Genomic DNA, 12110 nt, shown 5'->3' with positions numbered 1-12110 from the left:
ACAGCTCATCGTCTGCCTGAGCCGCGATAATCCTGTCATCAATGAGGGGCTATAGTCGAATATGTGCAATGCCCTCATACGTCTCCTCCACTGTGAGTTTCTACTCAAAGTCTCGCACGAACTCTATCATGTCCCACTCTGTTACCATCAATGGAGCCGCAAATGCTAATGCCTTCTTGCAGCTCAGTGCGTCTGCCATAAGATTGGCCTTACCGGGATGGTAAGAGACCTCGAACTTAAAGTCCTTCAAGGTTTCCATCCATCGCTACTGCCTCATATTCAGGTTCCGCTGAGTGAATATGTATATGAGGCTCTTGTGGTCGTAAAAGAGCTCGAACTCTTCTCCGTAGAGGTAATGTCTCCAGAGCTTCAGTGCGAAGATGACGGCTGTTAACTCCAGGTCGTGCATCGTGTAATTCTCCTCATATTTCCTCAACTGTCTCGAGGCATATGCAATCACCCTGTCCTTCTACATAAGGACACAACCCAAACCGACACGCGATGTGTCTGTATATATAACATACTTAACCCCTTGCTCTGGTAATACTAGCACAAGGGCGGACGTCAACCTGTCCTTTATCTCTTGAAAAGCTGCTTCTGCCCTTTTATTCCAGGCGAACTTCAAATCTTTCCGTGTCAACTGAGACAAAGGTCTGGCTATCTTCGAGAAATCCCAAATGAATCATCGATAGTAACCTGCCAGACTAAGAAAACTCCTCACCTCGGTAACCGAACCGGGCTGCTCCCAGTCCTGAACTGCGGCTACCTTAGCAAGGTCCATAGCTATCCATTCCTTGGACACCACATGTCCCAGGAACTTGACTTCTTTCCAGAAGTCGCACTTCTTGTATTGTACAAACAACTGGTTCTTCCTCAGAGTATTCAAGACTACTCGCAGGTGTTCCTCATACTCTTCCCGACTCTTGGAGTATATCAGGATGTCATCAATAAACACAATGAAGAATCGGTAAAGAAACGGCCGAAATACTCTGTTCATCAAGTCCATGAACACCGCCGGAGTGTTCGTAAGACTAAACGACATCACAAGAAATTCGTAGTGCCCAAAACAAGTCCTGAAAGCCGTCTTCTGCACGTCTTCATCCCTAACGTGCAACTGATGAAACCCTGACTGCAAGTCGATCTTCATGAAATACTGCGCTCCTCTCAACTGATCAAACAAATCGTCTATCCTGGGCAGAGGATACTTGTTCTTCACCGTCACTTGGTTCAATTTGCAGTAATCAATACACAACCGCAGTGACCCATCCTTCTTCTTCACAAACAACACGGGTGCTCCCCAAGGAGACACACTCGGCCGTATGAAGCCAGCATCTAACAGATCGTCGATCTGTTTCCTCAGTTCCTCCATCTCACATGGAGCCATGCGATAAGTCGGAAGAGATATGGGCGTCGCACCAGGCGCTAGATCAATGGTGAAATCAATCTCACGACGAGGAGGTAGCCCTGGTATCTTACTGAACACGTCCTCAAACTCTCGAACCACTAGTGTGTCTTCAAGTACCGGGTCGTCAACATTCTTCAGTAAGGAAGCATAACAAAGGACTCGAAAAGGGCAACTGACCTGCACAGGGAAAGGAAAGGGCTTGCCCTCAGGTCCATACGCTGTCACTAGACGGGTCTCACAGTCAATCTCGGCCCTCACTTCAGTCAACCAATCCATACTGAGGATGACGTTGAAATGGTATAGTGTGGTGACAATCAAGTCAATGCATATTGTCCTACTCCCTAGATCTATCAAACAACCCGCACACAATTTGGTGGCATATGTAAAGGTCCCTAGTGCTGCGATAACTCGCACCCCAACCATCGTAGTCATCTTCGACCCTAAGCGCTGGACTGCAGAACATGATATCACAAATATAGTGGATCCCGTATCCACCAACAGAAATATAGGGGTACCTTCAATATGGGCGATGAGCTCAAAGGCCAGAGGTACGGTAGGTGTAGAGTCAGGCGCTTCCGCTGTAAGTACATGAACGCGTGCCTAGTGAGCTTGGTTGGGCTGAGGCACCATAGGTCGCTGAGGTGGCCTAAATTGAGGTGCAGGGAGCCTGAAAGAAGGATGTCCAGGTGCTGTCCGTAGAGGTGGAGTCGATAAAGCCTGAGGGCGAGGGCGGTCGATTCTCTGTGGCGGCGAAAACCCACTATCTCTCATGCGTGTAAAATAGCTCTCCACCGCATGACCTGGTTTCCCACAGTACGTACATGTCACACCAGGTCGCCTCATCGGACCTGGTGGCACCGCGATCCTGGGAGGGGAGTCGGTACGGGATCTTTTGCCGAGGAATGGCCTGATCGGCATATCTGGTCGTGGCCTAGGGATCATAGGCCCATGAGAACGTGACAATCGATCCTCATCCTGATCTACCCGCATAGACATGTGTACTAACTCAGCATAGGAGGGTATGTTAGCACAACACATCTTCGAGCGAATATCAGGTCGCAGGCCCTCTGAAAAATGCTGCATCCGCATCTGCGCGTTAGTAAGTACTATATGGACGTACCTGCCCAACTCCGTAAACTGGTGCTCATACTCTGTCACTGACATGCCTCCCTGTCTGAGGTGCAAGAACTCATTCTCATTCTCGTGCCGATACGTCTGGGGATAGTACTTCTCATGGAAGTGGAACTCAAACGCTGCCCACGTCAATACATAGTCAACTGCAATGGTCCGCAAGATACTATCCCACCATAAGCTGGCCTCCTTTTCAAACATAAAGGTGGCCAACTCAACCTGCTCCGGCTCTGTACAATGTAGCATCCTCAACATCTTAGAGATGCGGTCTAGCCAATATTCAGCCTCCTTGGGTCCGTAAGAACCCACAAATGTAGGAGGCCGCAAGCACTGGAATCGTTCAAGGAGGCCACTCATACCCAAGTTCCCCATAGGGTATACAGCAGGTGCAGGTGAAGGCACACCCTCATCTTGAGCGGAAGGCCCTACAGTCTCAGCAGGGCATACAGATGGTGAAGGTGGAGTCGCACTTCCACCCTGAGCTAGGGCCCCTGCAATCGTGGTCAAGAGCTGCTGGTGCTGCTAGTGCATCATCATCGTCAACTGCTCCAACCTATCAGTAGGTGGGACCTACTGAGACTCATGCTGCATCGAAGAAGACACACGGTTTTGCTCACGGATCGGTGGTGTATAAGGTGGCGGCCTAACCGCAGGACCAGTAGAAGGCTGAGGCTTAGGTATAGTCTCACGAACCGTGCCCAAACCAGGGTCCGTACGACCATCACTCTGGGGGGGTGCCTGGTCCATCGAATCAATAAGTGTGAGGTGTGCCGTGCTCCACGTGACCTTAGGTGGCATTCCTTATATGAAATAGGGTTCACTTACGTAAGATGTCGCATAGCTATACACCATCTTTTAAGCATTCCACACAACTTCTTAGCAAAAGAGACTACATGCATTTCATTTTTCCAAAATTGTCACAATACATGAAATACACAGTACATGAATCATGACAAGAAATGCATGAAAGCTATTTTAAAGCAAGACTACCAACGTAGAGCAACTGCCAACCACGAACACACTATCTACCCACGATGCTACTAAGCTCTTAATCATTGAAACACAAACATTCTAAGATAGCAACAAAATAAGATACGGGGCAATGACTTGGATGGCTAGGCATCCGAGTTTGGCGACGGAGGAGGTGCACCCTTATCCTGCAGACAGCACAGGATAGACTTTAAAGTGCGAGTCACCTTCTTAAACTTATGTTTCACGAGGCCTCGAAGATCCATTATATCCTGTCATAGGACAGCCTGACCATCTTCAAGTTGAGCTAAGCGAGCTTGAACAGTGCCATGCTCCGGTTTCGCAGGAGGGGAGTTCTCATCCGTATCCTGGGCCTCCTCTTCTTCCTCGCTCTGCTCTTCTTCTATTTTAGCTCCCTCTTCTTCCTCACTCACTTCCTCTTTGCTCTCTGTCTCATCCTCACTCTCATCAAGTCGGGCTTGTCGTTATCGCGGCCCAATTACCATCTGATTGGGAGTTGCTTCATTGATGTAATGGATCGACATCGGCTTTTCCGCCCCAAGCCTGTAGCCAAACTCATGTGCAATCTTGCATATGAGTCGGCTGAATGAGAGTGAATCCGACCTTCTGTTAGAGCGTGCGGTGAGAACTATCTGTCGCAGAATATAAGTGGGCACACACAGCTTCTCTCCCTGCCCCACTTGATATAAGAAATCTACCATCAGGCGCGTGCACTCGCTGCGGTTGCTCCACCTGGGGTAGATGTTGAACGTGAAGATATGGTGAATTAGACGGAATTCGCTAGACATATGGGTCGTTAGAAGGCTATTATTGGATTGCCACTCAACCAGTTAGCCACAAAGGGCCCATGTGCAGCGATCTCTTTCACGTACACTCCTCAGATTCTTCTTAGTTGCATGTACCTCGCCAAGAGGCACATTCATAAGCCGAGATACTAAACCAACGTCGATGGTGGCTTCCCAATCTCTTCCACAAGGGATCTTGAACTGTAAGGGCTCTAGCGTAGGCTTTCGAATGTGGGCATAGAAAGCTTGGACAGTTCCCACATTTGCGCGGTACTCGCCCTTAAATAGCGGACCCCACCCAGCCTCTTCCAGGTGCTCGAGCAAGAGGTATTCCCCAAATAGCCTTGCATCTACATGAGCTTCAAAAAGGATTCTATGGCCCTCATAAACTCCATGCGACAGCTCCGCCAACAGAGTCCTTCCAACGGGAGCCTAGGGATCAAGATCCCGTTTAGTCTGAAACTCCCGAGTGACGCTCGTACTTGCGGCAGCACCTCTCGGTCTCCTCGAGCGAGTAGGGCGACTAGGCCTAGCTTCTTCTATAGGAGCTCTTTTTTTCCCATGAGAGAAAGAAGGGCGGAAAGAGAGAAAATAGTAGTCACAAGCTCAAAAAGAGCCATTGAAATGGAAGGAAAAATGGAAATAAGATGGGTTATGGGCTCACAAGATCGTTAAAGCACACAATGGTATTTGTGTGTTCCAAAAAGAGAAGGAATGAAGAAAGTTAAAGGAATGAGGAAGATTAGAAGAGAGATTGTTGGGTTTTGGAATCTTGAGCTACAAAAAGGGGGATGTGTAGGCTCAAATGAAAGGGAAATAAAGAGTGAAAATGATGAAACCAAGTAGGTTAGTGAGCTTACACAAATTTGAGACTCAAATGGAGGGTTTAAGAGCTCAAATGAGAGAATAGAAAGGGGTTGGCAGCGGTGGTAGAGGGTTTTTAAAGGGGTGGTGCAAGGGTTACACGAAAATGAGAAAGGGAGTGCTTGAAGGAGGGATTTGAGTGAAAAATCTAAAATTTTTGGAGGAAAGGAAAGCTTGGGGTGGTGGTTTGTGAAGGAGAGGTGGTATAGAAGGGGTTATAACTGACCCCACATTCATGTGTGGGCCCCACTACACCCAGGACCGATCGGCCCATTCCGGCCCACCCGGCCAGGCCCGTTTGGCTGCGAGGCCTCGCCAAACCGGCGAGGTCCTTACCGGCCACTAGATTTTTCAGTAAGGGCTCACCCTTTGGACGAGGTCCTCCTACCCCCTGGGTCCCAAAAAGATGTGGGTCCCACCTTGGGTCCCCCTGGAAGTGTGTCGTTTGGCCCCCAACTCTGTTTTGACTCGTTTCGGGTCATTTTAAACACTTTCTAATATAACCTCGTCTTTTCTTGATTGTTGAAGGCTGGGATTGGGTAAATCATGGTCTAAACTCATCGATTGATGGTCTGGGGATGATCCGGGGTTGACTCAAGAGATCACGGATGTGTATAGACCCGATCTCGGCGATCGATTTCATTGAACTTTGCCAATTGGTGAAATCGGGGAATCCTAGGCTTGTTTCTAGATTTCTCTCGCACCCAACTATGTTGTAAAGCGTCAGCGTACGTCATGCGACCATAACCCAGGTCTGGTTTAATCCAAATCATGCTCTGATACCAACTTCTAACGCCCTAAAAATTGGGGTTCGAGCATAAGTCTAACCCCTGAGTTCCAACGCATCACTTATGCAACATAGATAATGATGATTAACTGTTGTCTGTGTTAGTGCATTAATCATGAGTTAGATTATACCAAAACAGTAGCTCATACTCCAAATCAATTCATATAATGTAAGCGAAAGACTGAAAAATATATATAGACGTGTATAAACCAAAAAGATCACGATCGGGCTCCAGAGTATGAATACATCACTGAGTCATCATATACATGTAATAGTTCAAAATAGTTCAACTACAAAAACAAACCCTGTAGCCCCGTCAATCCGGATGGCCTAAGCGAAACCACCAGAGAACTGCATATATGAGAACTCATCTTGATCATCATAGTAATCGGGCTCTGCCTCCTGAGTTGCATCATCATCTGCAACTGAGACAAAGTCTGGTAGGTGTTCAGAACACCGTCCCAGAACATGGGCGTGAGTGATCAACTCAGTGGGATCATAAAGCACAGGTTAACATGTTATCAATTTAATTAAGAAGTAATGATAAAGCAGACATATCAAACATTCCTAGATACTCTTATTAATGTAAGGATGAAATGTAAGCATGATGCATGCCCTCGCCTACACTCCCTCATGCGACACCATCTTACGGTCACTGCATGCTTTCCTCCCTTTGTGCTCTTCAACCCGAGGCACATGCAGTGCGATGTAATGAGCGTGATTACCAAGTTACTATTAGTCCTTTCATACAACAGGATTGGGAAGCTAAAGTACCTCCCTTATATCAATTCCCAAACAATGATCCATTTTAGGGTCGTCAGTCCTAGTAAATCTCATACGATGATACGGTTCTAGGTCACTGCAAAGGGCTCATCACCTTATCAGTACAGGCCTAGTGTACTCTTATTGCTACGTAAGGGCTCGTCGCCTCTACGCAGTCTTAACGTATGCTCGAGGTCATTATAAAAGGCTCGTCACCTTATCAGTGTAGGCCGACAGCTCGAATACAATGTCCCATACCACCGTATTCGGCTCACGAGTCTGGGTTGCTCACTGGTCACTACAGGGAGCCTCGTCACCCCAGAGTAGGACGACAGCTCGACCATGGTGTCCCATACCACCATGCCTGGCTCATGAGTCTTAGCTGATCGAGGTACCAAGGTTTAAAAGGGTTTTCACTGGTGAGTTTAGTACCTGAGATTCAAGCAGTAGCGTCCATACATGGTGAACATACATTGGGTCAATTGGGTTACTCGATGAGCTTGATTAGTATGAGTGCACATTGAGTTAATCGACATGAAGTGCGTAAGCACTCCGTGTGGCCTAACCACCGTCGACATCCCAAGTATGGCTCGGATTCATCTATCATGTCCTATGTGGTGAGACAACCTCAGCCACCTATTCAGTACTTGTTACCGATTGCCTGGACTATTTTATAGTCCCAAACACATTCAATTATAACAGATAATCATACAGGCAAAACAGGACAGTAATGAATCAACAATTCCATTCATATAAGCATGTGAGCATTTGATGGATTTCAACTTAAACATGAATTCACACATAAGCAGTGTCTAAGTAAAACAGTCAAAGAATGTAAGTTACATGGAGGAAATTATACACATCGTTAAGGTAGTTGAGAATCTCTTCTCAACGCCCATATAAAGTACAATATATTACACACTTGTTCATTCAGACATTTCTACAAACACTTAGACTACATATTCCAACATGCATGATGTATGTTGGTGATAGCACATATTAGGACAAATCCTTTCACCAAGGAGTTGTTACACATACAACTATCACAAACACACGACAATTAATCATAGCAAACACATGTTAAAATTTCATACGTATACGATACTTTCTACATATACATGGAATACACAAAACTCAATATAGTTCATATATATTAGAAACGCGATACAAACATCGCATTTGGCATGTGAAATTGCACCCACATCAGTAATAAACCATTAACCGACATTGAAAGCCTTGAAAACCATAACCTATATGTTTAGAGTCCACACCTTTCGCTGATAGACTTGTAACAAACTCAGTTTTAAAGCTAAGTCTTTGTCTACGGCAGATTGGCAACTTATAGCATAAATTAGGTTAGCTATTTCATAACTTGCACTATCTGAAACCCTAAAATAGATTAGGGTTGGATTTTCTTACCTAAGTACGTTGTCAAAAATGCTAGATTAGTGATGTAGATGTGGTAGCTAAGGCCGAGGAGCAATGAGATCGAATCCCAGGAGGAATCTCCAACTCTCACTCTCACTTTCCCTCTTTTCCCTTCTCTTTTCTCTTTTCTCTCATAGGGTTTCTCAAATTCATATGAAATATGGGAGAGAGGGTTTAAGGTCCTTATATAGGCCCGGGTTTGATAGGAATGGCCCCAGGGCCAAGGTATACTTAGGTTATATCCAAATATGGGCCGTTCCGGTCCAACGGAGCACTTCTGGTGACCCCTTTTCCACATGCGGTCGGACTTAAGCTCCCTGACCATGGATCTAGGTCAGGCTAAGCTTTCATCCCGATCAGATTTATAGATCAGCCGTGGCAGACCAGTTTCAGTTCAACAGTCACGGTCACTCGATCAGGGCCACAAGTACATCGACATGTGAGGAACATTTCTCTTGATCTGAGGGTGTATTTGGGTTAGATTCTGACGGTCTAAATCCTTATATTTGGCCCGCAAGTGACACGAATCAAATTACTTAAATTCAGATTTTTATTTCTAAATATTTTCACCTTTCTCACACTCTTCGCTCCGGGCTCAAGTTGTGTAGTTCTAGACACAATTAAGACTTGATTTCTGAGGGTGTTGTTAAGTCTAGTAATGCGGTCTTAACTATATAGTTTTGGGGTAATCGGACTTTCAACATACGGTTTAGGTCTGATATGGAGTTTCGGTGTGCTCTCGAGAGCAACCGGGTTTTGAGATGGATTCTAGATTTCAGGGTAATGTAGCGTCAATGATTCTGCACGTTTTTGGTCTTACAGATCATATTTAAAGTGATTAGTGCTAATTTCACAAGCACTCTAGTTTAGCACTTGCTAACATAAGCTTAATTTTCTAAAGGTTTTGATCCTAGGTGATTTCTGCCTGAGGTGGTACTCGGGTCCTTATACAGATTTTTCCAATACGTTACAATCTATCCCCCTTAAAAAATTTCATCCTCAAAATTAGTACCTTTTCGTACTCCTCGAGAATTTGAGGGTAGTTCTTTTGAACCTCGGCTTCTGTCTCCCAAGTAGCCTCTTCTTCCGTGTGATGCGTCTACAACACTTTCACAAGTGGAATGACCTTGCTACGCAATACCTGCTCCTTCCTATCTAGGATATGCATCGGTCGCAGTACATATGTAGCGTTCTCGCTCAACTGTACCTGCTCCTATCTGATCATGTGAGAAGGATCGGGAACGTATTTCTTCAGCATAGATGCATGAAATACGTTATGCACGCCCGCGAGTGGTGTGGGCAAAGCAAGGTGGTACGCTACCGCTCCCACTCGATCAAGTATCTGAAATGGGCAAATGAATCGAGGCATAAGCTTCCCCTTTTTACCAAACTGAAAGACTCCCTTCATAGGGGAAACTCTGAGGAACACATGGTCTCCGACCTCGAACTCTAGCGGTCACCGCCTCGTATCGACGTAACTCTTTTGTCGGCTCTGCGCTGTCAGAAGTCGGTGCCTAATGATGTCGACTTTCTCTGAAGTCGCCTGAACTAACTCCGGGCCAATCAAGCTCTTCTCGCCAATCTCTGCCCAGCAATGCGACACTTTGCACGGGCGCCCATACAGTGCCTCGTAAGGAGTCATGCCAATACTCGCCTGGAAGCTATTATTATAGGCAAACTTTGCATAGGGAAGACGGTCGTCCCAACTGTCCTTGAAATCCAGCACATAGGCTTGCAACATATCTTCTAGAATCTGATTCACCTGTTCCGTCTGCCCGTCAGTCTGTGGGTGGAACGTGGTACTGAACTTCAACTTCACACCCATCGCTTCCTGGATACGAGTCCAGAAGATCGATGTGAATCGCGTGTATTAGTCCGACACGATCTCCAAGGGAACTCCATGCAGACGTACAATCTCTTTGATGTACAACCTGGCCAACTCGTCTACAGAGTTCGAAACTCTGATAGGGAGGAAATGAGCTGATTTCGTCAACCGGTCCACGATCACCCAAATGAAATCATAACCCTTCCTCATCTTCTGTAGACCTGAAATGAAATCCATAGAGATGAAGTCCCACTTCCATTCTGCTATGGGCATGGGCTGAAGCAAACCAGGAGGTCGGCGATGCTCTGCCTTGACCTACTGGCACGTGAGACAATGAGATACATAATCTACTATGTGAGTCTTCATATTGTCCCACCAGTATGACTTCTTCATGTCACGATACATCTTCATACTGCCTGGATGCATAGCCATCCTAGAATCGTGAGCAGCCTCAAGAACTTCCTTCCTCAACTCAGGGAGGTTCGGGACGCATAGGCGGCCATGGTAACGTAAGCCCCTATCCATACCAACACTCCACTCTGAGTCCTCATCGCTGCTAGCCTGCTCTCTCATCTTCGCCAACAACTCATCGTTTGCCTGAGCCGCAATAATCCTGTCATCAATGAGAGGTTGTAGTCGAATATGTGCGATGCCCTACGGCTCCTCCACCGTGAGTTTCTGCTCAAAGTCTCGCACGAACTCTATCATGTCCCACTTTGTTACCATCAACGGAGCCGCAAATGCCAATGCCTTCTTGCGGCTCAGTGCGTCTGCCACAAGGTTGGCCTTACCTGGATGGTAAGAGATCTCGAACTTAAAGTCCTTCAAGGTTTTCATCCATCGCCATTGCCTCATATTTAGGTCCCGCTGAGTGAATATGTATCTAAGGCTCTTGTAGTCACAAAAGAGCTTGAACTCTTCTCTGTAGAGGTAATGTCTCCAGAGCTTCAGTGCGAAGATGATGGCTGTTAACTCCAGGTCATGCGTCGGGTAATTCTCCTCGTGTTTCCTCAATTGTCTCGAAGCATATGCAATCACCCTGTCCTTCTACATAAGGACACAACCCAAACCGACACGCGACGCATCTGTATATATAACATACTTAACCCCTTGCTCTAGCAATACTAGCACAGGGGCGGACCTCAACCTATCCTTTATCTCTTGAAAAGCTGCTTCTGCCTTTTCATTCCAGGCGAACTTCAAATCTTTCCATGTCAACTGAGACAAAGGTCTGGCTATCTTCAAGAAATTATGAATGAATTGTCGATAGTAACCTGTCAGACCAAGAAAACTCCTCACCTCGGTAACTGAATCAGGCTGCTCCCAGTCCTGAACTGCGGCTACCTTAGCAAGGTCCATAGCTATCCCTTCCTTGGACACCACATGTCCTAGGAACTTGACTTCTTCTTTCCAGAAGTCGCACTTCTTGTACTGTGCAAATAACTGGTTCTTCCTCAGAGTATTCAAGACTACTCGCAGGTGTTCCTCGTGCTCTTCCCGACTCTTGGAGTATATCAGGATGTCATCAATAAACATAATGACAAATCGGTAAAGAAATGGCCGAAATACTCTGTTCATCAAGTCCATGAACACTGCCTGAGGTGGTACTCGGGTCCTTGTACAGATTTTTTTGAGACGTTACAGGTTTTCAAGGCTTTCAATGTCAGTAATGATTTATGACTGACTTGATTGCTATCACATGTGTGTAGATACGACGTTTTTCACATATTGCATGTATATGTAGATTATGTGAATTTTAATGCATTTCGTATACTTGTTGAAATGTTCAATGTGTATGGAATTATGATTTATGCTTGCCACGCTCATTGACTAATAATACATGCTTGGTGTACGCACGATGAACCCCTTGTAAAGGGATTTGCTATAATACCCGTTATAACTACCATATTACATGTATATGATATGTGTAGCCTAAGTGTTTGATGAAATGCCTGAATGTGAAAATGCTTGTTTAAATGCTTGTAACGAGGGTGTTGAGATGAGATTTTCAACTCCTTTATTATGGTTATAGAATCCTTCATATAACCTATTTTACTACTATGTGAATTAAGGATGAATTGCTATTGTCTGATGCATGTGTTGTATGTGGTTTGTTAAATTGCTTAGAGTAAG

General features: G+C 45.8%; 1 protein-coding gene across 1 annotated transcript; it reads right to left on the bottom strand.

The window, feature by feature from the left end:
* Positions 1-2005: 2005 nt before the first annotated feature.
* On the bottom strand, positions 2006-3283 carry LOC131247357 (uncharacterized). Its single transcript, XM_058247691.1, has 3 exons — positions 3142-3283; positions 2756-3027; positions 2006-2380 (listed from the first exon to the last, which is right to left on the bottom strand). Exons 1-3 carry the CDS (start codon positions 3281-3283, stop codon positions 2006-2008), a joined length of 789 nt encoding a protein of 262 aa, XP_058103674.1.
* Between the last annotated feature and the right edge of the window lie 8827 nt (positions 3284-12110).

Source organism: Magnolia sinica, chromosome 1 (assembly GCF_029962835.1).
Source record: "Magnolia sinica isolate HGM2019 chromosome 1, MsV1, whole genome shotgun sequence".
Lineage (NCBI taxonomy): Eukaryota > Viridiplantae > Streptophyta > Magnoliopsida > Magnoliales > Magnoliaceae > Magnolia > Magnolia sinica.
The sequence above is the reverse complement of the archived record's forward strand: the minus strand, read 5'-3'. Positions and strand labels throughout refer to the sequence as shown.